The sequence below is a fragment of the Elgaria multicarinata genome, chromosome 8 (assembly GCF_023053635.1).
Source record: "Elgaria multicarinata webbii isolate HBS135686 ecotype San Diego chromosome 8, rElgMul1.1.pri, whole genome shotgun sequence".
Classification (NCBI taxonomy): Eukaryota; Metazoa; Chordata; class Lepidosauria; order Squamata; family Anguidae; genus Elgaria; species Elgaria multicarinata.
In genome coordinates this window covers 33379260-33404572 of record NC_086178.1, presented here as the reverse complement: position 1 = coordinate 33404572, position 25313 = coordinate 33379260, and the positions used below count along the sequence as shown (strand labels likewise).

At 41.1% G+C, this 25313-nt stretch overlaps 1 protein-coding gene across 1 annotated transcript in view; it reads right to left on the bottom strand.

Annotated features, from left to right (window-relative positions):
- Positions 1 to 25313, bottom strand: part of WWTR1 (WW domain containing transcription regulator 1) — a 105746-nt gene that overhangs the window by 36362 nt on the left and 44071 nt on the right. The window contains exon 2 of the mRNA XM_063132077.1: positions 6826 to 6962. Coding sequence (XP_062988147.1) covers positions 6826 to 6962 — 137 coding nt within the window. The remainder of the gene's footprint in view (positions 1 to 6825; positions 6963 to 25313) is intronic.

The following is a 25313-nucleotide window of genomic DNA, read 5'->3' as shown; positions in this document are numbered from 1 at the left end:
AGGAACAGCGGCGAACAACACCAGTTTCACCCTGCAGGTGGAATCCGCCAGAGGAGAAAATAGTGTAATGAGGGAAAGTGTCCGAGTGTCAGAGAACTGGTGAAGTACGTCTGGGACACACAGGCAGGACTCTATTCAAATGGCAGTTCGTTCTGCTTTTCCTTGACACTTCTAGCCTGGCACCCAGCTCCAACCACAGACGAGCTTTTCCACTTTCCTCCCATCAATCGCATCACAGCAATGATTGCCCAGGCCCTACAGCCAGTCTGGCAGGCCAGCAGTGCAGACTGCCAAGTAGGGAGGTCACACAGGCATTCCTTTTCGGCTTGAAAGCAGTGTGTGTGTGTGTGTGTTGCTTCTTATGTTCTTGCTGAACTGCCAACTGGGAGGAAAGGCAAAGTAGCATCAACAGGAATGATTTGGTGCCAGCAAGACCTCTGGGAAAGGAGCCTGAGAGGTACAAACAGATCAAAAGGTACGGGGGCATTGTCCACTTTTGTCTTGGGTATCCCAATCCAGATTCTTTGGGTTGGTATTAGGGATTCTAGAGCTGGACCTTTAAGAGTTGCAAAGAAGGAGAAAATTCCACTAACATCTCCTGACTTTGCAATACTTTGATGGGAGGAAAGCAGTACTGATGAAGATCACTCTTTTGCACAAGACCTTAAAAGACTGTTAGAGCAGTACGGCAATGGAATCAGTTACTTAGGGAGGTTGTGGGCTCTCCCACACTAGAGGCATTCAAGAGGCAGCTGGACAACCATCTGTCAGATATGCTTTAGGGTGGATTCCTGCATTGAGCAGGGGAGTTGGACTCAATGACCTTGTAGGCCCCTTCCAACTCTGCTATTCTATGATTCTATGATTCTATGGGACCTCTCTCAAGGCCTTTCCTCTAGTGTTGCCCTGGTATTACAAAGCTGTCTCTAATACCAGGGAATTCCAGTTTATTTTAGTCACACTCTTTACCTGGCTGTTTTGCAATCATGCCATAGTAACACTGCCAAGTTTGTAACCAACCTTTATAGTGATGCCTTTAACAGCTACTCAGTCAGGAACCACAATAATATCAGTAACTCTGCGATTTTAAAAGTAATGATGGATTAATATAATGATGCATAATGGAATTAATCCCACTCAACCTAACAACACTCTGAAAAGGAGAGCAAGCGAGGTAGGTAGGCAAGGAAGACCTCACAGCATGTTCCACCCTATGCACAAAGCAATTACTACCAATTACCTTGTGAGAAGGATTCCAGGAGCATGAAGGAGGCAGGTGAAGACCACCTAAAAACTTTGTCCAGCTGAACTGTCCCCATATTGTCCATCTACCATCAAATGCCATGTGGGAAGGATTCTGTTGACTTATGGTTTGACATTTTATAGTGATTTTATTGATGTATTTTGGTGTCACTTGTAAAATGCCTCGGAAGGATTTGTAGTGATGGCCACCCATTTGGATGACTTTAAAAGAGGGTTGGATAAATTCCTGGAGGAGAGGGCTGTCAGTTGCTACTAGTCTTAATGGCTATGTGCTACCTCCAGTATCAGAGGCAGAAATCCTATATACACCAGTTGTATGGGCGGGAGGGTTCTGTTGCACTCCTGTCCTGTTTGTGGGTTTCTTGGGGGCAACTGGTTGACCACTGTGTGAACAGAGTGCTGGACTAGATGGACCCTTGATCGGATCTAGCACCTAGCATGGCTCTTATGTTCTTACCTCAAAAGGCAGGTTATAAATAATGGTGATGACGAAGATGAAGTTGATGCAAGTCCCAAAGCAATACTTTACAATCCCATTCAACACTTATTCATCAGTCCTGGGGAAGGAGCTAATATAGTGATTAGGCCACACTATCAGAAAGGAAACTAAAACCTCAAAACCAACAGAAGGGGGGGGGAGCTCACATCGGAGAGATGAAAAAAAGCTGGAAGAAAAACTAGAGGCCTAGCTCACCTGGTGCATGGACCAAGAGAATTTGCTTCATGATGCTACTGCTGCAAGAACAGGAGTGAGATCCACCCTTTTGGGAACATCTACAAGAACTGAAGCGATGGAACCTACTGCCGAAGATTTCTATGATCTAACTCTAGAATGTTGCCAAAATACACTGTGACGGGACAGGTTTTCCTTATGTGTGAGTCTGCACAGAGACCACTAAGAACTTAGAAACCATCAGCCAGTGAAGGACGAGTTCTTTATATTTTACTGTTTGTTTCTCTGTCGACTCTTAAAAGCTTGAACATGCAGATTGTTTGCATCACCACCACACATCACATAAGGAGAGGCGCTATCGATGAAAGAACTGAGCTATACTGAGAGCACTCTGTTAAAGCCAACACCTACAGCTTTTGACAATTAAGAGAGCAGCTGGTATAGATCATGGAGCACACTGGAGATGAAATACAGCGCAGAAGTAAACAGCCATATATAGCGCAGATCACATGTTAACAAATGTTTCAAGATAAGGTTCAGGTTTGCCCTTTCTAGAGATTTTGGAGAATCCTTTTAGGGCCTGTGTGGCTTGGAGAGGGTGAAGGAGAAAGAAGTTTTCACTTGGGGGAAAGGGTTAAAAACCCCTCCCTAAATGCCAAGGTCCAATCCAAATTCCCCTTCTGCAATGGCTGTTGGCTAACATTTAAAGAGACGGAAGATCTGATCACATATTTCATCTAGTTTGGCCTTCATTTTCAAAGGAATAAAAAGAAAGGAGACTTCCTGGTGCACAGGGAAAGATTTATTAAACCCAACACATTTTGGAATAAATCCTTCTTTGGGGGCATGGAACACATAAATATAAAACTTAATGATAAAATGTTACACACTCTCTTAGTATAAACAACCAGGAACAGAACAACCAAATTGTTTATCATTTGGAAAGTTCCCATTGAAATACTAAAATATAAACCTCCTTGTAGTCTAGGAATCTATTTCTTCTGTATAACCATATTAGGAAAAATAAGCAATCCAGTCCCAGCCTAAGACAGTTCCAGTACCAATATGGATTGTACAGTATATGTGTACCCTAAGAAGACATTCTTGCCATAAGCACTAGAGGTACTGTATATACACCATGAAGAAATGATAGAATTAGCACACAACAGTAGAGATTCTCAGAGTTATTGAGCTAGGAAAAATGGCCAAGACCTACGGATGTTTAGCTCATATACATGTGCCATGAATCACAGCCACAAAAACAACGGGGGAAGCTGAATAGGCCCATTTAAGAACGGCTGTGAATTTCAATTAATTTTTGCCTCAGACCTATCTGGGATGTACTATTGTTTGGGGACATTGTTGCTAATAAAACATTTACAAGTACTTTTGTGTACTACCCTGGAAATGAAGATGAAGGGGTGATATAAACCAAAACCAGGCAAGCCATACAGGAAGAGCCAAAATTTCCATCTCATCATCGGAAACAATACAAGATAAACACACACGCACACACACACAAACGTTTGTAATTGGAAGTGCAGGCCAGGACACAGACCTGGAAAAAATGTAGCCTCCACCTTGTCCATGGCACATCTTCAAAAGAATTTTTTAATGGTGCTGAAACATCCTAGGGCAACAGACAGAGGTGTTGCCTGCTTTTGCTAAAAGGTTTTGAACCGACTAATGCCAGAAGGGTGGTTTTGACTCCTCTTATCCAGTTTCCACTCTGTTTGTGTTGTCTGGTGGGATGTTGGCACAAGAGGCCTGGCTTCGGAGCTCAAACACTTTTCCAAAAACCTGCTTGCTTAAAAATGCCTCATATGAACTCAACAAAAACGGATTTTACAGCTGGATAGGACCAAAAAACAAGGGACACGGCCTTCCTCCTTTGTCTATGAAATGGAAACTTACTACCATGGAACTACATGTTTTGATTCCCTGGAAACGATTGTTTGTAAATTAGGAGCCACGACACAGCTCAGTGATAGGTTCCACGTTCAATCCCCGGCATCTCTAGATGATGCTGGCAAAGACTGTCTGCAACCTAGCGAACCACTGCCAATCAGTGTCAACAGTACTGAACTAGATGGACCAATGGTTTGACTCAGGCCTTAGCTAGACCTAAGGATTATCCCAGGCAAATGGAGGGGTCCCTGCCTGCTCCCGGGATATAGGCCTAGTCTAGCCATGGCCTCAGTATAAGGCAGCTTCCTATATTTGGAAATGCATGCTCCTGTCCCTTCCTCCCCAGCATGAATTCCCTCTTCCCTTCCTTTGTCACATTTAACCATAGTTTAGTATCAGCATCTGTACAGGTGTTAACCACAGTTAATATTAATCAGCACCCGTCTTAATCACATTTTGAAGACCCACTTCAGAACCTGGTTAAAAGGTTACTTGAAACTAGAACTCCTAAAAGAAAGATGTGCAGCACAATCCTATGCATGCCTACTCAGAAGTAGTTCTAACTGAATTCAGTGGGACTTCGCTCAAGTAAGTGCATATAGAAATGCAGCTGAAGTTCTGAAATAAGGACAAATTATGCCTTTGTTCATAGAATCATAGAGTTGGAAGGGTCCTTGGAAGTCACCCAGTCCAATGCCCTACTCAACAGGATACAGCATCCTTGATGTTCTTTGCTTAAATACCTCTACTGAAGGAGACCCCATCACCATATTCACCTGGGGTGAAACACAACAGGTAATCCTTCTGAGGAAGCATTCAAGGTCAGGCTTCCCATGCACTTGGCAGGCAGTCTGGAATGACAGTATCTAACCTGATCAAGCCTTCTTAATGACCCTGAGGAAAATGAGATCCAACATGGGACTGTGCATGCACCCAACCAGAGCCCTGTGTAAATTGCAGCCCAGATCATCTCAATCCTAGTAGCAGAGGTGCTGAATACTCCTTTGTTAAAAAGGTAGCAATCTTGCATTCCTTTTCAAATGATGAACACTCCTCCTGATTTGTTTAGCTTGGTTAGCTTTGTTTCATAAAACCTGAAGCATCTTGCATTCCACATGCGAAAAACCTTGATGTCCAATCTCCAAGGTAAAGCTATGTGTTACATTAATTGCATAACTGAGGGTAAGTGGGGTATTTTACTCTAGAGTAAGTGCAGAAGCCCTGATTCAGATCAGAACCACTGCACACCAGGAGGAGAGGATTAAATCTTCTGTCCCATCATTCCCCCGCCCCCTGCACAAAAGCTAAAGAAAAAAAATGTTAGTCCTACTTAGAGTATACCCATTGAAATGAATGGGACATGTTATCATGGCTAATTTATGTTCCATTTATTTCAGTGGGTCTATTTTAAGTGGGACTAGTGTTGGATACTAACTTTTTTCTCTTTTTTTAACCACCCCTCCCCCTTAATGGGGGGATTATGAGAAAAAATGAGTAGTAAAGGGAAAATGTTTGAGCGTTCTCAATCCAAATAGAGGCAGTATGCACTTACTCTACATAATCATAATAATAATAATAAGAAGAAGAAGAAGAAGCAGCAGCAGCTACATGCTACTCAATGAACATAATGTGTAGTTTGACCCTCAGATGGCCTTCACGCTACCATCCATGCAGAAGAAAAGTGGATTACAAATGTCTTAAATAAATACATATTTCAATATGGCCAAATGTCAAGGATGCAAAGATACTGTATGTATATTTTGGGGGCTGTTTTACCAATTCTCTCTCTCTTTCTTCTACTGGAGGTTTGTCAACTTAAGCATGTTTGAGAGACTACTTTAAACTTTTGTATAAACCTCTGTGTCATTATTAGTGTTAAGTGGTTATGTGGTAGCAGAGAATAACCAGTTTTTAACAACATGTTACTCACCCTGATCCTCAGGATATTGCAGGAAACAAGCTCACAATTACCATTTAGTATGACTCACTAAATTGTCCCCTAGCCATTGGAGTTTACTTGGGTCTCTTCTTTATATTTAATTCTCATGACACATCTGTTACTGTCCAGTGACTCACAAAGCAACCCACCCACCACCTTTTATGCTTCAAATATCCGATGCTGTGACAGTTGTCAAAAGAAAGGGAAAAAAGGAGAAGAGGGCTTTCCTTTGCTTAATTTAATAGAACATCCACAGCATTTAGCGTAGATTATATGTGGGCACAAATCACACTGCTTCAATCCTGTTAAAGGTTAACTGTTGCAAACTTGTGAGTTTATCCACAGGATGCACTGGAAGAATACCAAGTGAGCTGCACATGAATATGTAAACCAGCCATTCACCAGTTAAAATGGTTTCCGTAGCAAACAGTGTACTCATTTCAGTCCAAAATTCAGACATTCATTCATTACATTTCTATACCGCCCAATAGCCAAAGCTCTCTGGGCGGTTCACAAAAATTAAAATGCAACATGATCAAACATAATATAAAACCTTTAACATACAAAAATGTAAAGCTGTTTGAAACAATTGACAATAAACTACCAGGACACCAATTAACTACCAACCCCAACTCCCCCGTTATTGTACTATGTTGGTGATCCTGAAACCAAGGAAGACATCCATAGGGAGGCATGGACAGCCATTAAGGGAGGTTCTGACCCCCCTCCCATTGTGAGCCTTAGCCCAAAAGTCAGAATACTCTAGCTCAACTTGTGGTCCTCCAGATGTTTTTGGCTACAACTCCCATCATACTCACCATTGGCCAAGCTGGTTAGGGTTGATGGATGTTGTAGACCAAAACATCTGGGAGGGGCACAAGCTGCCCACCCTTGCATTAATTCATGGATCACGAGAGGTTATGCATCCCTCCCCTGTCATGCTGATTGTCAATAAAAAAGTTCAAAGGGGCAGCTATTTATTATATGGAAACTTGTTGCTTCCAGAGACTCTCTTTCTCCTTCTAACCATCCTGTTACTCACCAAGGTTGGGTTGTGACATCGCCATTGATCGCTGTGTTACAGGGGTCGAAGTGGCTGAAGGATGATGGCTCATGTGATTCAAGGTCTGGGTCATGGTCTTTCGAGGATCTTGCCATGTTGTAATTTTCTCTATATGGCTGCAGAACAGAAAGATGGAAATTTTAGGGAGAGGGAAAGTAAGGATATTTCTGCCCTAAATATGACCAATCATTGCATATTACCCACCACTCTAATTTTGCTTTGTCTTACAACATGAATATTATTAAATATCCTGGATCTCTGAATCTCTTTATTTGTTTACTTTGCTACTTGTCCCATCACAGACCTGATTTTGTTAAGAATAAGAAAAGATGTCAATAACAGCATTAACTACTACAGTGTCCCCAACATGGTGCCACCAGATGTTTCGAACTATAATCCCCATCAGCCCCAGGCAGCATGGCCAATGACGGGAGTTGATAGAGCATCTGGAGGGTGTCAGGTAGGAGAAGTCTGATCTACTAGGTTCTCCTCAATATATTTCCAACCATAGTGAGCATGTACAGCCACAATCAAGACAGCAGTACTTGTGTGCATGATGCTAGGAAAGTGAGCCACATCCAAGATGGCAGCAAACATGGCACACAGAACCATCTTGAATATAGTTGCATAGGCTCTGTGTGGCTCCTGAGGTTAGTTACTTAGCTGTCCCTATATTATCAGGTTTTTGAAGACAAAGATAGGAGTAGGAAAGATTTTGGAGGATTGTTAGAGACCAAAGTTCTCAAGAGATGTGGGGATACTTGAATCCTGAAAAACTAAGGACCATAGTCATCAAATAACATTAACCCTTATTAAATCTATGGTTATTCATACTAGAGTCCAATGTTTCTTCTTCCATTTCAGATCATCACCCTTTTTCTCTTTCTCTTCCTTTTCTTTAGAACATCCTGCCTCCAGATACATCTTCCTTGGTCCTGGCTTTTCAACTATATGCCTTTGTCTTTCTCCCCCATGTCACGGATCTACTGTCGTAGCACTATTCTCCTCATATGTAGTCTTCTTTCTCCCTAATATTATATAGATTTAGTTTGCAATGCTGGAGATGGCAAGTGGCATCTTAAAAAAAATTTTGCACTGAGCTTTTGAAAATGCCTTATAAATGCTAACTAATGAGTAGTAGTAGTAGTAGTAGTATAAGTATATAAAAAGAGATAAGACTCTGATGTAACTTTTACAAGTCATTGGAAACTCAGATTCACCTTTACCTTATATTTTCAAACTCTGCAGCTCAAGGTTACTTTCACTTAAATGCCCTTCCTTCCAGCTACTGAGTCACTTCAAAATTTCTCTCAATCTAATTCTTTCCCCTTTCCATTGTTTGTCTTTCCTGCATCCCACAGCATTTATTTTCTCTTTCTCCCCCCCCCCTTTCTTTCGTCACTCACAGTATTCTTCTAGCCATCACTATTTTGAAAAATATCACGGATTATTAGGAAAGGGATTGAAAATAAAAGTGCTAATATTGTAATGCCTTAGTACAAATCCGTTGAGCAAATCGCATGGGAAATACTGTGTACAGTTTTTGTCACCGGTTCTCAAAAAGAATATTGTAGAGGTGGGGAAAAGGTGTAGAAAAGGGCAACAGAAATGATCGAGGGGCTGGAACTTTCATGTGAGGAAACATTACAACATTTGGGTATCTTTAGTTTAGAAAAATGGTGAGTAAGGCGGGGGATGACAGAGGTGTACAGAATCATGCATGGTGTGTGGAAAGTGGATAGGGAGACATTTTTCTCCCTTTCTCATAACACTAGAAGCTGGGTTCATCCACTGAAGCTGAATAGTCACAGACAAAAGGAAACTGTTCATTGTATAGTACATAGTTAATGTGTGGAATTCACTGCCACAAGTTGTGGTATTCTTCACTAGTTCAGATGGCTTTAAAAAGGGATTAGACAAAATCAATGGTTATTAGTCATAGTGGCTATATGCTACCTCCAGTATCAGAGTCAATACTCCTTTGTATTCCAGTTATTGAGGAACATGGGTTGGGTGGGTCTATGGCACTCTTGTTCTGCTCAAGGGCTTCACATGGGCATATGGTTGGCCACTACAGGAAATAGGCCACTGAACTAAACAGGCCTTTGGTCTGATTCAGCAGTGCTTTTCTTATATCCTTCCATGATTTTCCCCCTCCTTTCTAACAGTGTCAGATTGAACCTAAACGCTTGAGAAACTTCATTTGATATTTCTCTCCTACTCTAAAACGTTGAATGATTGTCAATATATTAAAATGCTGTAATAGTAGACTATTTTTCCAGACGTGCCATTATCCGAGTTCCATTTGAAATAAGTATCCAGCATAGTATCTGACAATGCTGTTTAAAACCCTAGTGTTCTGACACAATAAAAACCAAAACATCCTCCATATAAGAAGTGTGCACCTGATTTGTGCACCCTACACCCAGTTGGATTGTTTAAATTCTATAATTTCAATAGCATAATTCTATTAACTTCTTTGGAATGAAGAAGTCTGGACTAAACGGGAAACATGCTTCCCACATGTCAATGATACTTTCTTTTAACTGAAAGTGACTTTAAATGCACTCAACTATTGTTAATTCAAATTGACAAGGATTACAAACTTATAAACTATGATTCTTGATTGTATGAAAAATCTGGGGTACTGGACCACTGCTAGAGTTAATGATCTCCCACTTCTAGAGTTAATGTTGTGCTACTGTAAATCAATACTTGCACAACACAACTAGCTCTTACTAGCTAACAAATAAACTAGCTAGCAAATAATAGGGAAATGTTGCAATAATAGGGAAATGTGGCAATTTGCCGCCAAAATTCAGAGCACAAGAGCAAAAACATTGAAACCCACCGCCCCGGCAGTATTTTGAATTTTATGGTTATGTCCAATGGCTGAAAAAAATCTGAACTGAAAATAATAGAATTAATAATTTGAGGGACTGAAAAAGTAAAGACAAGTTTCCCCATAAATTCCATTCATCAAGGGCTAAGGCTTACAAAACGGCCTCTATTCTGCAGCAGTTTCACCTGCAATGTTAATCGAATTAAAGTCCCATTAATTTCAATGGGTCTACTCTAAGTAGGACTCATCGGTTATAACCCAATCTTTTTCAATATTATAAATTTTATTATAAATATTATAAATTTCAGGCAGCAGTTAAGTAAATATACTATCATTTCTCCAATATGTAAAGATAAAAATGGGTGATACAGGGTGCGAAACACTTGCAATTTTAGCATGGTAATTTCAGAACATTAAAGCGCCAACTAGTTTGTGATTTGTCGCAATTTGTACATCATCAAAGTCACTTTGGAAAAGCTGTTTGAAATCCAGCTTGAACACCTGCATTTAGAAATCAGCTTTGTCGTCTCAGAGTGGATAGAGATCCTAAACACAGCCAAACCTTTTACTGGATACAATCTTAACTCCACCTATAGACAAAGTCCAAAGTAATGGATGCTTCCAAGAAATGATAGAGCGGACAAATGTAATTGTTTATTTTAAAAACACTGCCTCTTAAAAAGCACCGATTGTTTTTGGAAATGCGTCCATTTTCCCTCCTGCTGTTGGCATGCTATAAATGCCACAGGATCAAATGATATCTGCTCTTTTGGGAAACACATTTGTCACAACACTCCCTTCTGTAAGGTTTGCTTTCTTGTTCACCAAATTAGAATGAAAGGAACTGCAAAGCCTGTTTCCACCCCACCTCCATTATTGTTTTGCCATCCAATGCTCCACCCCTTCATGTAATTTGCACATACCCACTGGAGATGCCCTGCCCTAGAGGGATTTAAAGGGCGAGTACTGCCATCTGCTTCCTGTCCTTTCTTAGCTATCAACTCAATAACAAGACATCCCCCCCCAAAAAGGAAGCAAAACAATATGGAAGTCTCAAAGCTGAGCTCACACAAAAAGATGGGGCGGGGGCATGAAACTTGTTGAGATGCATTTCTGGTTGTTGCAATGTGAGATAAGCTTGGGGTGGAAAAATAAGGAAAAGAGGGTTGGATGTTTGACCAGACATTGGTCTAAAATAGTCAAATCATGATTAAAAATTAACTTCATTGCAGCAAAGAAGATAATTTAATCATCAGTAGGTTTGATATTTCGGCTAACTACAAAAGCAACATTAGTTAACTTTTACTGTGGAAACAATGACACTAGGTGGTTAAAATGGAATGCATTAACTTAAAAGTCTAGGCAAAGTTTCTATAAATGTGAATGATTCCTGAATAGTTCTGTTGGCTTTTACCTTGGAACACCTGGAACAGCCAATAGTTGTAATTAAAGGAAAAGAAAAGAAGATGAGCCATGCTGGATCAGACCAAGGGCCCATCTAGTCCAGCATTCTGTTCACACAGTGGCCAACCGGCTGTTGACGGGAGACCTACAAGCGAGACATGACTGCAACAACATCTTTCCGCCCATATTCCTAAGAAACTGGTGTAAGGCATACTGCCTCTGTTACTGGAGGTAGCATATAGGCACCAGAACTAGTAGCCACTGATAGACTTATCCTCCTTGAATTTGTCCAATTCCTTTTTAAAGCCATCCAAATTGGTGGCCATCACCGCATCTAGTGGTAGAAAATTCCCTAGTCTAACTATGTGCTGTGTGAAGAAGTACTTCCTTTTATCTGACCTGAATCACCCACCAATCTGCTTCATGGGATGACCCCGGGTTCTAGTATTTTGAGAGAGGGAGAAAAATGTCTCCCTATCCATATTCTCCATACCATGCATAATTTTGTACAGCTCTACCATCATCATCATCATCATCATCATCATCATTATTATTATTATTATTATTATTTATTGCATTTTTATACCACCCAATAGCCAAAGCTCCCTGGGCGGTTCACAAAAACGAAAACAATTCAAAGTGTAAAACAAACAGTATAAAAACATGATATAAAATACACATTAAAACGAATTAAAACATACCATACATGATTAAAACATCCTGAAAACATCCTGAAAACAATGTCTCCCCTTCGCCTCCTTTTTCCAAACTAAACATTCCAGCTGTTGTAGAGGAGCTACAACTCATAGAACTCATAGAGGAGTTGCTCCAGCCCCTTTGATCATTTTAGTTGCTATTTTCTGAAACTAAAATGGAAATGCAGCAAAGGAACAGCAACTATTAAAGAAAACAAAAGTCCATTTTTAAAGGCACTTGTCCAGGCAGAAAGGCAGACCCAATTCTTCAAGTACCTTCAGCATTGGGGAAGGGCTTCACGGCATATTTGACTGCAGTCAAATAATGAGCCAGCCTTTCCAATTATTTGCCCTCCAGATATGTTGGATTACAAATGCCAGCATTCCTGATCACCAGCTATGTTGGCTGAGGTTTGTGGGAGCTGTAGTCCAACACAACTGGAGGGAATCAGGTTGGGGGCAACAGGTTGGGGAAGGTTATAATAGGCCTCCAAACAGCAATAGTTGACTGGCCAGTTAACTGGCATGCCAACCCTCAAGAGAATATCACCCAATTGTTATATTATTCTCCTGATCTAATTCAAGGTATCTGTGTTAAAGTCCTATATGGTATGGGACCAGGCTACCTGAAAGACCACTTTGTCCCATACGAGATTGCCTGGTCCTTAAAATTCTGCTGGAGAAGCCCTTTTTTTGAGACCGCCACCATCAGAGGCATGTTTGGTGGTGACATGAAGAAGGGCCTTTTCAGTGGCTCCCAGGCTGTGGAACTCCCTCCCAAGAGACGTTAGGTTGGATCCCTCAGCGGTAAAGACCACTTTATTCCAGAAGGCCTGTCTCCCCAGATGTAGCCCAACCATCTCGCCTCTATCCTACACTGGCTCTCTACCGGTGCATGAATATCTGGTGCAGCTATAGGGCTTATGAGTATCTCAGCTTCCAAATTAAACCCTTCCCCACACCCAACTCTACACAAAACACACACATTTCTAGCCTTCAGTGCTGCAGTGAAAGATCTGAATGTGCACATGGAATGGTTCTTAAGTCTCATGCACAGGCAACATTTGATCTCTCCCTGCTTGATTAGTCAACACAATGACTCATAGCTAGGTACATAAACTACCTCCACTGAAAAGGCCCTGTAAGATGAATGAAACTTCTATCTGTAGCATTTGAGCTGTGGTGCCTCTGCCCACATGTGAGTCTTCACTTGCTCTTGCAGCCAATCAGTGGCCGTGCTTGCATCAACACAGCCCTCCCTTCCAAGAGATTTCCACAGTCCCCTGCATAACATATCACCACAGCATCTACCAGCACTGCAGCGTCTACCAGGTTTTCAGACTTTATGGAACAGAGATTATAAATACAACAAGTGAAGCAATAGAATATATGCAACGTATCTTGAAAAAGTAATCAAGTTATGTAGGGCACATGGATCTCAAACTTTGCAGCTTCATTTAAAGAGAGAGAGAGAGGGAAAAGAGAGGAATGCTTTACGTAAGCATTAGATGTTCAAACTGCCATAAGCCGGAAGCTTAAGGTGCCCTGGATTGCCCTTCTGGTGCCATCTCTGCAATAGAAAAGCATTGAATTCCATTCAAGAACATGGAGGCAGAATCTTTGGGGAGGGAGGGTTTGACTCTGACAGTTCCGGGGTTTCAAGGGAAAGCTGCAGTTAGCAAACACTGCTTAACTTCATTAAGTGTGGAAAGCTACATATTTATTTTTGAATACTAGGACTGGTTTAAAATTAGCACTTGCATTTCAGCTATCCCCAGGGGGGAAATGTCTAAGGCTTTTTATAGGCCAAGAAGGCTGCAGCAAGTATGAAAACAGAGAGAGATTTCATTTTTATATTTTGATTCAAGGCGGTTATTTAGTATCCATGTATTACCCCCACCCACCCAGACATTTAGAATATTTGTCTCTAGGCTTTTATGGCTAAATAAAGCATTCTGTTTGATCCAGCAGAGGTGATTTTTGGTTCTAGAGAGGTTATTTTTTTGGCAATTCTTCCTTCCCCGTAGCCCTTCCCCAAATCAGCTTCCAAGAGTTGTGACACCCTTCGTAACAGCATATACATGTTGGCCCACTACTTTATTATCCAGCCCAACAAGAATTTGGAAAGAGCCACTGTGAAAATGACAAATATTTGATCTCTAGAGGGAACAGGTCTCATTAGTGTCTCAACTAGGCAAACATTTGTGAGTTCAAACAGCCTAAATAAATCCTTTTAAGAAATGTCAGGCAAAAAGAAGAATCTGACAATGTATGGCAAACCTTAAAAATAAAGATAAAGTCTTCACATAAGCTTATGATGAGCACAAAGCAGGTACATCCTGAAATTTGGTTCAGGTACATCTTGCAGTTTGGTCCATGTGAGTAATCCTCAAGTGTTGTGTCAGTAGGTCATGTAATCCTCTCTGGAGGTATGTTAGACTGTAAGCTTTTGTTAAAAAAAAGTATCCCATGTTAAGAGTACCCTATGTTAATTTTTTTCTGAATACACCACAACTATTTAACCTGAAATATTTGAGGGGGAGAAATTAAAGCACACTTAATGTGATTTAAATGTTAGATTGTGTAGAATTTTTAAACTGGAATATTTGTAAAAATTTAAAGAAAATACATGCACTTCCCTTACATTTTTTAAATGTAAAAGTAGAAAACAAAGATACTGAAAACTGTTAAACTAGTAACCCAAAGAACTGTACGTGATGTGCTGACAACTTTGAAACATCCAAGCTTGCCTAATACTAATTTGCAATCAGCATCCATTCACTGCTACTAACGAACTTATGAAATGGAAGATTTTCCATGGGAAAATAAAGCACTGGATACATTTCCACCTCACATCACTGTCTCCATCACACCTGAGGGGAGCAGGCAGGATTAGGGGTTCAGCACCTCACAGCTATGTCCACCAAAAAAACTAGAATCATGGGGGGGGGGAGCTATTGTTGCCACCTGCCCAAGCAACTACTGCAACAAGAACTTGCCTCAGTCTGCCTAATGGTTGGGCCGGCCCTGGATTTCATGTTTAGGCCACGTTGTAAGGCTAATGTCAAAACCAGATTCACTCTAGGCAATTGTGAATGTTTTCAGGCCAATCTGTAAATTCCCCTTGCTGGGTTCACTTTCCTTTTGGAATATTCATTTCCCACTTCAAAAGGTCGGATGCCCTCTAGCATTTTGAACTCATGACACAGATTATATTTTAAAACTGTGACTAGGTAGGTTCTAATCCCTCACTTCCACTGCATCCTCGCCAAGAAAGGGAGAGAAAGAATCAGGTTGTTGTTTTTTCCTTCAGTCAGCAGGCTGGGGCATGAAAAGAGTTGTCTCCTTTCTCCACCAATACCAGCTGTAATGATCCATCTATCTACACCGGTTTCTATTTCGTGACTTAATTTTATTCAAGCTCACTAAAGTAGAGGAAAACATACTAGTCACCGAAAACATTAAAAAAGAAAGAAAAGAAATGCAGGGATTTGCAAACCTCCCATTTTGTTTAATAGGGCATTATAAACGTACGTTATCGTAATGGCTATCACCAGAGTTCCTTTATCAGCTCTGTGTGTCCCGGGAAGAGAGGATGGATTTTGTGGCTGCCATACATCAAAGAAAGCCCAGTTTAGAGCAAGTGGGAAGTTGATGACTCAGCGGCTCTCATTTACTGCTCTTCACACAGTGACAGTTTACATTGTCCTGCAGAATACCCTGTGGACCATTTCCACCTCTGCAGAGCCATTATTAAACATTGGGACATCTGTTTACAGAAAACTATTGCCCAAGTTTGCTTGTCTTCTCAAAAAGAGGTTTCCCCTCCCTTGCAATACTTTCACCCACAGAAATGTCAACAAAAAGCTTTTCTTTTTTAATGTTTTATTTCTTAGCTGGAGATAGATAGATAGATATCTGTATTTTATGATGCTGGCTTTGTATTTCTATCAGGTTGGTTTTGTTTTGAAGGGTTTTTAGATTTTGGTTGCATTTCATTGTATTATGGATTCATTTAAAAATAGTTGTATAAGGCCAAGAAAACCTTTTTTTTACAGGCGTCTTATAAATGCATCTTTTAAATTGCATACTGTGGCATGCAGACGATCATTTGCATGTAATTAAATGCAACACCTCTGAAGTTGTCCTTGACAGAGGGGTGGAAGTATGTGACTGAAAGAGCACTCTCTCTGGGGGCTTCCAGATTGGGGCGACAGGTCCCTTAGTGCTAACAGTGAAGAGCCTTCAGCATGGTAGCCCCCCTCCTGCGGAATTCCCGGCCTCTGGAGGTCAGGCAGGTGCCAACTTTGTATTCTTTTCAGTGTCTCCTGAAAACGTTGTTATTCCAGGAAGCCTTTCCTTAATGACCAGCCACAGTTCACTGTACATTTTGCTTCTTTTAAAATCTATTTTAAAGTGTTTTATTCTGTTTTTATTTTATTTTATCTTGTACACCGCTCCTAATTTTTGAATGGGGAGTGGTATATAAATATTGTAAATAAATAAATAAAAATAATTAACAGTGAAAAGGCAATGTGAGGCTATTCTGACTTTTCTTCCATAACAGATTTTTTTCTAGAAAGGAAAAAGATGGAAGAAGCAGTGGGAACACATGGGAGGGTTACCAATTTAAGACCCACAGTAAAATTCTCTATATGAAGTAGTGCAATTGCACAATAAAAACAACTAGTGTACACAGGCATACTGCCTCTGACAGTGGAGGTAGCATATAGCTATCAGGAATAGTAGCCACTGATAGATTTATCCTCCTTAAATTTGTCCAATGACCCCTTTTAAAGCCATCCAAATTGGCGGCCATTACCACGTCTTGTGGTATCGAATTCCTTAGTTTAACTATGCGCTGTGTGAAGAAGTGTTGACAGATATTCATATTGACCAAGAAGGTTCACAGCAGAGTTGTGAGAGAGGCAAGTGATCAAGCTGAGGGCAGGGAAGAGGTGCCATCTTCTGGAATGGTTTCTCCAAAAACAGCCTTCGCCAATCTGGCACTCTCCAGATGTATTGGAATACAAACTCTATCATACCCAGCCAGCAGAGCCAATTGCCTTGCTGGCTGGAGATGACATGAGGTTGCCGACCGAGGCATTTGGAGGGCTCAAGGTTGAGAAAGTCTGCCCTAGAAGATAATATTTTAAATACTTTTTTGACGCACCCCAGAAACTAGACAATGGCCTAGTTCAGACAACACGCTAAACCATGCTGCAGCATGGTTTAGCGTGTTGTCTGAACCAGGCCATTGATACGTAGATAACATGGGTTGCACATGCCACTGGCACCCAGCCTCTCACTCTCAAAATTCTCTGCTTTGTTAACAAAACAACACTAGATGCATGCGGGCCCCTTTGATGGGTTTGGGGGGCGGGGCTTCTCTTTCCTTAAGACCTTACCACTGTGATAGAAGACAAAGATAAGAAGGGAACTGGTATTGCTTTTCTTGTACACGATGTCAGTTTTGCAAGGCAAGCTCAAGCCTGCTCGGATATTATGCCCTGCAGCCCTTGTGGCCACACCCTTGGCTGAAAGGCATCCAAACTCACTCACCTCAAGAGCTAATCTATGCCTGTTCACCTGCCTCCCAGGGAAGGAAAATGTTGGAACAACCCACTCCAGTATCTCAAGAAGGGACAAGCCATTTTGCATATGCGGCTACATTAGAATTCTATTAACAATCATAGATTTCTGGAAAACATTTAAGAGTATGCTTGCTCGCTCGCTCTATTTGGCATTTTATTCTGACAACACCTCAGAGAAGCATATCATTTATATCTACATACTGCAGAAGACTGGAGGCATATATACATTATCTGGGACATGGAGACTATCAGCAAAGGGCCCTACCTATGTCAATGGGTTTACCTTGCAGTAGCAGTGGAAAGCAGTGAGTTGCCATTTAAATTTCCCACAATGCCCTGGGGTGACATTATATTGGAGCACTGTGGGAAATTAAAATGACAGCTCACTGACCCAGACGCCAGGGTAGGTCTCAATGCAGGTGGACCCTGCCTCAGAATTGGAGTCCTGGTAGCTGCCCAAGAGTGCTGATGTCAGGCTTGATTATGCCAGTAAAACTGTCATTGCTATACAAGTTTAACTGGCACGGCTTCCTCCACAGAATCCTGGGAATTGTAGTTTGGCAAGGCTTTTGTTAGAATTCTGCTAGAGATCCCAAATCCCTAGCTCTCCTCAAAGAACTACAGTCCCCAAGATTCACTGGGAATAAATATTAAACCTATTTAAAGCTATGGTGCAGATATGCCCTGAGGAAGAGATGTCCATGGCTAATTAGTGTTGACAATGCAGTTAAGTAGTAAAAGAGCACCAGTCTTTTAAACTGATATAAAGTGTCAGATGGATCCACAAATGCTGTTTGCTTGTTCATTTACTAATTTATAGTGGTGTCAAGTGCATTACAGTTGATGTTTTTGATAGCAGGTCCTGTTAATACATTCCGGGTTTCAAGGTTTACCAAACCTCAGGTGGGGTGGTTCATGTTAATAGAATCCTGCTGTTTCTCCACCTGAAAGAAAACAGCAATACTTGGAGGGAAACAGAAAATCCATTTTAACGTGACTGTTCTCAGTTCAAATCATTGCACATTTTTGTTCTTTAATTTCCACATTTCAGCTGTTTGCAATGTCCACTTCAGGAAAATGTAAACATTTTACGCACATATACCCATGTGCATCCGCACATACACATGTCTGAAAACTAAAAGGAAGCATACTGGTTAAGTTACAGCATCTTTGAACTTTATGATAGATTTCATGCAGCTGCTCTATCCATTTTGAAAATTGCACAAATGCTCTGGTCTAAAATGAGTGAAAAAACAGTTTATTATATTTGTATCTATTCTTTCCTCCAAAATGTACAGATCAGCATGTATGAAGACCCTCTGCTATTCAGCCACATAAACTACATCTCCAAACTTTTGGGTCCTGTGGGCACATTTGGCAATTTGAAAAAATGTCCTGGGAGACCACATAAATTGATTGCTATAGCAGAGTGGGTGGGGAATCAAAAAATATTAGGCGTGCCCACTTATCTGGGTTTGCACAACACGGCAACCCCTGAGTGGGGTCTGGATATGCAAAAAAGCAGCTGCATGTGCCACAGTGAACTGTTGTATTGTATGAACCAGCCCCCCCCCCTCTCTGGTCCCCCTTTCCATCTTCCTCCACCTCCCCTGCTCAGCTTGCATGCTCTCTCTCTCTCTGCAATTTCTCAGTAAGGAGGACTTTTCCCCCCTATACAAGAGAATGGAGGAATCACATCATTCACTTGTAGAGGGGGTGGGGAAACAGTTCCGTGGTTGCTTCAGCCTGGCCTTGTGGGTGTGGTGACGCTCACGGGCTTTGCATTGGAGACCTATGATGTAGAAGAATTACATATGGAGCCTGCAGATTTCTCTGGGCTTGCACAATGTTTTCACACACATTGTGATGTGAAAACCAAACAAAAAAATAGAGATCTAAGAACAGAGCATAACAGGAGCAGCAGTATTTTGATGAGCAGCGAGGTGTGGCAAGACAACAAACAACTTTTGTCAAACCCTGAGAGACATGGAAAATTAAGGATTCTGTCCAAATAAATGAAAAGTATATTTATTATTAGATTAAATAATGAAAAACCCACCTTGGCCAGTATCAGCACTGCCATTCTGCTTATGCTATTGATGTACTACAAATGTGATTTATAACGCTATGCCAACAGTATAAGATGGCATGACAGGTTTCCCAGAAAGCCCATCATACCAGCTTATGTTATTGATACACTGGTACAGGTTGTTTACACTAGTGGTACATCAATGGCCTCAGCCGAGCAGTAGGGTTGGGTGCTGCCTCCTTTCTCCAAACAGTGTATATTTTGACCCAAAGTTTGAACAGATGAAGTTTTGGAACAGCCGTAATTATAGTTCACATTATCAACGCTAATGACATGTTAGGTGCCTGTCACAGATTGGGAACAGGCAATACCTGTTTGATGCTTATAACAGCCACAAAGCTGCTATTTTAAAAACTTCCTCATACAGCTCAGAATTAACTCTTCAGCTAGCTTTGCTCCACTTTAAGAGCTTGGGGTTAATTTGGTTTGATCAGTTACATATGTGTTTAAATGCCTTCTGCTGAATGGCCTTTTCTTTAAAACATCATCAACAGCAACAAAAGCATGTTATCATCATGTTAGAAATTTGGAGCAGTCTTGCAAAAGGAGCATTCCAGAAAAGTTGCTAGTTCAAAAAGAACCTACATTAGCTATTTGTGGCACACAAATGTAAGTTGTGAACATGACAAAGGTGATTGGAAATATGTATCATACATATATACTCATCAGAATCACATTGGGTGTAGCTCCCCACTGAGTGTACATTTCTGGAAAACCATGCTTTGTTGCTCTATAATATCTGAAATTGATCTTAGAGATGTCTCTGTGAGACAATAAAACAATCCCACCCCACCCCAGCTACAACGCTGAAATAAGGTTCAGTGTTGTAGCAAGACAACACCACTCCAATAAATTCACAAATAGGCTGCAATCTAGTTCACTGTTGGGAGCAGCCCAAGACATTTTGCTGCCTACGGTAAAGTACAAGATGGCAACCCACCTCTCTCCATGCCATATACAGAGAGCAGCATCCAGTGACGTCAATCCATGCGCCCACAAGGCCCACCACTAGCACAACAGAGAGTTAGTGCTTCCTAAAGCAATCCCAGAAACAAGAAGGAAGGAATGATTCAAAACCATCTTTAGGTTTCCTAACTCAACAGCTCACAACTACCAGAGCTCTTCAATATCCCTAATTTCAAAAGCTTGGTATAGCAGTCTTAATCTTCAAGGGGCACTTTGGGTGAAAGTTATGGGCTGGTTGAACTTGTATCCTTGATATTTATTTATGTATGCATTTCTTTGTGGCTTTTGCATACTGCCTTTATCACATCTATTTTAAGATGGTTTTCAAAAATGAAATACCAAATAATATAACAAGCAATATGATAAAACAAGCAGCAGGTAAAAGCATAGATACTAGTAGGAGAGTTTAAATAAAGGGACTGTGTGAATAGGTTTTGCCGGGCAACTAAAAGGACAGCCAAGTTGATGCCAGACATGCATTTCTGGGGAAGGAATCCCATTACCAGGTTCTCTTCTGCAATTCATGATCTACAATTCTATGATCTCTCAGAGATCTGTAGCTACTTCCTCCAACATTACCACGAGACTGTTAACAAAGAGAAGAACCGGTTCCGCACAAACTTTACCAAGTGATTAAGTTCTAAATATAGTTTTTAAAAGCAGTTATGAAACGCCCATATAAGTAAGCTGTTAAAATAGTGCTTTTAAACACATGGCAAAGTTAACATATTTGAAAGGCTCTCGACATGGGCAACTTCCCAAAGATAAGAGAAAAAAACAGCATTGCTGTATGCTGCTTTGAATGCACAGCCTTACGGTGATTTGCCTTCTCCAATCTAGTGCCCTCCAGAGGTGTTGGACTATAACTCCTACCACCGGGCTGGGAATGATTGGCGGTGTAGTCCAACACATCTGGAGGACACCAGGTTGGGGAAGGTTGTTTGAGAAAAAGAACATCAACCTGCCAGTGTGTTAAGATAGTCAGAGGAGGTACTTCTCTGTGTTCCATCTATAGGAGACATGTATTCTGTAAGTCCGAACGAGGGCCTTTGCTATGATGGTTCTGCTGGATGAATAGTTTTATTCCTCTTAATGTTATTGTATTTTTCTTTAAAATGTTTGATGCTCTTTTAGCATTTAGCAATACTTAAGGTGACCATATGGAATGGAGGTCAGGTGTCATTTAATTCCCTCTTCATCACAACAGTTAAAGCAGCAGGAGCCCTGCCCTCTTTTGTATCTGGTCACACCAGTATAGCTCCTGTTAAAGATATAGGAGTCATGTCCTCCTTTTCATATGGTCACTCTAGCAATACTGCAGGAGCAGACCTCTGCTTACCCAATGGAACTGCCCCTTGTTCTCCTCTCCTCTACAGCCCCTTCCCACAACACAGACACACTCCCCTTTGGAACAGTTTTGAGGGGTGCATAGAGGGAAAGAAAATCCGTTCTGCCAGTGGTTTCAATTCCACTGGCAGTTGGCCAGCATTGTATCCAACCCATTGGACTGATTTAAATTTGGGAGTGGAGAGGGATGAAGTTGCAGTTCATATATTCTTCTAAGCAAACAAATGAATAAATAAATGGTGTTGGCAACAGTGTGGGATGGTTGGTGTAAAAATTAAAATCCACGAGAAAGTAGGAATAAAAAACAAGAAAAATAATGTATGCTCTTCATTTAATCTGACCAGGGAAACCATTCTGATTTCTTTCACAATTATAGTTTTTAACAGCTGTTGAAACCAGCCTGAGGCTTAGGGTGGGTGGATGGGTGGGGGCTCCACATTAGCTCAGAACGCTTTCCCTGACCAGATCAAATTAAGCCTATCACTCTTCAGAACAGTCACTTCTTCCCCAGTGCTCACAGGGATATTTTATATCCTACACCTGTCTTGTTTAAATCCTCAGGCTCTGGTCTGCATGTTCATTATTGTCGTCATCATCTTAATCCAAGCAGGGCCAAGACTGTATTATGTTCATTTAAAAATATTTATATTGTAAAATAGCTGTGGTGGTGGTGGGTGGTGACGATGATAGTGGTGTACTACCAAGTCTTTCTGGGGATCAAAATCTTCATCAGCTGCTTTCTTTTCAACTATCAAAACACAGAGTATCTCAGGGCGCCCAATCCACCAGGAAAGTCTTTAATGAAGGGGCCAATGAAATAAACAGCCGTGATGCAAGATCACCTTCTCCCATAAGAATTGGTCCAGACAGTAAGATTTGCATCCAATGCCCCCTGCCTAGGTTCCTTCAGACGGTAGCAAAAGCAACCAAGAGTCTTGTGGCACCTTAAAGAGTTACGAATTTATATCTGGCATAGTAAAGTTGGCACCACAAGACAACTCTTGGGTTTTTTTGCTGCAACAGTCTAACATGGCTACCCTGTGGAAATCCAGAGATTAGACAGCTGGTGGCAGGACAGAGAGGCCTTCACTGGGGGTACCTGTGCCATGACACAGACTCTTTACAACAGGCCTGTCCGCGGATACTCCCTGCTCAAGCTATGCGCCACTACTTTATGAGCCTGAGGTGAGGGACAAATACCACCTTTCTACAAACTATGTGGAGAAAGGGGTTAAACAGGAATAATTTCAGGAATAAAATAATGTGCTGTGAATTATTTGTGCTGATGGTGAATTAATGTCAGAACGGGTGTTATATGTATATAACTGCAGATGATAAATGCAAAGGAGACATGTGGGGGTTTTGTGGTAGTAAAACAAACTGAATAAAAAATTATTTCAATGTTCACAAACTTTGTTTCATTATAAAACTTTTTAGACCCTTGTTAAAACCTCTCATCCAATCCTTTCTCTCTTCTCATACATGCTTTCCTTTCTCTCACACTTTCACTCTTGAACTTTCTTTATTATCAGGATTGTTTAACCTACACCAGACTATCTGCACACTACACTCAAAAGACAACCCTCTTTACCCTGATCTTCTAATTCTCCCTGGAACCAAAGTACTTTAAAAACACACACCCTTCTTTATCACTTCAGTCATTCCCTTATATATCCTCCTCCCCTCCCCAAGATATTCAATCTCCACCCACTCAGGTCAACATTCTAACCACAATAGACTTACAAATTAGGGAACTGACTTGTGGGGTGTAGCCACAGTACCCATTTCAGAAATGGCCTTGCCAGGCAAACTTGGGAGGTGCCTACATTACTATGGTTTATATGTGAAGTAAAGACCCTTCTTAACTTGAGCACCATTGTTTGGCAGAAAGGCAGGATACAAATAAAATAAATTCTGTTCCCCATGGATCGTAATGGTTAGAGATTATGGCCTGCCATTTTTATTAGTTTTGATCATCTTAATGTTGATTGGATCATTTATGTATGCATTGCTATTAATGGCCATTTTCTTGCTTATTTATTTGACTGTTGCTTGCTTGCACATTGTTGGCTTTCTGCTACATTTTTAGGGTTATTTTTGAATGTCCTTTTTTTTGGCATGGATTTCTATTGTGTTACTTCTCTTGAGATGCTTTCCGGATTAAAAAGTGGGAAAACAGCATACAGTAGGGCTTGTGCAGGAACACCTGATAGCATCGCAGAACGGGCAGCTACTCTGGAGAGCCCTGCTGACCCTAGCTCTTCTGCTGCAGCAAATGTCACAGCGGAGCACCCACTCACAGCAGCCCCCCCCCCCCCAGCAAGAGAGTGCATTATTGGTAGGGCTGGCCCTGAGATAGACCACAGAATATTTCATTTTGGTAACAGAGGATTTAGACTACAATATGGAACAAATAAAATATGGAGGTAAGGAGAGGCCAAGATAGGTATCGAAGGTTCAGGTAAGAAGACGTGTTTCAGAAAGACAGTATTCAGGTACAATGAAATCAAGAATAAAATAAATGGTGTCAACACAGCTTGCTTTAAGGATTTCCAAATCAGAGCATATGCAGGCTCTTTTTAAAATGAAAACACTAGTTTACGTAACTTGACAACATTCAAGAAACGGTTTAGTGGAGAAAGGAATCACTCTCAAAACTGGATGAACTTCTTTTAGACTATAAATGCGCAGAAGAGCAAAAGAATGTGATAGAAAGTGCCCAAAGTATTGGAGATATATGTGCTTCATATTATTGCTTCATATTATTGCTTCATATTATTAATTTTTCTCTGTCCTCTGGCTCATTTCCTTCTGCTTTTAAACATGCTACAGTCTCTCCCATTCTCAAGAAACCTACTCTTGATAGGCTATCTCTGTCTAACTACCAACCTGTCTCTTTGTTGCCGTTTGTTTCAAAGATCCTGGAGCGTGTGGTCTACTCTCGCTGTCTTGACTTTCTTACTAGTAACTCTGCTCTAGATCCTTTTCAATCCAGATTACGTCCTTTGCATTCCACTGAAACAGCCCTTACTAAGATCACCAATGATCTTCTTACTGCCAAGTCTAAAGGCCTTTATTCCATTCTTATTCTCCTTGATCTAACTGCAGCCTTTGACACGGTTGATCATGATCTTCTCTTAGATTCCCTTCATGACCTTGGACTTCGTGGCTCTGTCTATAACTGGTTTGCCTCCTATCTAACGGGTCGCTCTTTCAGCGTGTTGGCTAATGGCAGCTCATCTTCCTCTTGTCCCCTTTCAGTAGGGTTTCCGCAAGGCTCGGTGCTTGGCCCGTTGCTGTTTTCTTTATACATGTTGCCCTTAGGTAAGCTTATTCAATCTCATGGCCTCCAATATCATCTGTATGCCGATGATACACAATTATATCTTTCATCTCCGGAACTTTCTCCTGATGTTCACGATCGTATCTCGGCATGTCTCTCAGATATATCAGCCTGGCTGCTTCATTGTCGTCTGAAACTTAACATGGCAAAGACTGAATTGCTTGTTTTTCCGCCTAAACCTTCTCCT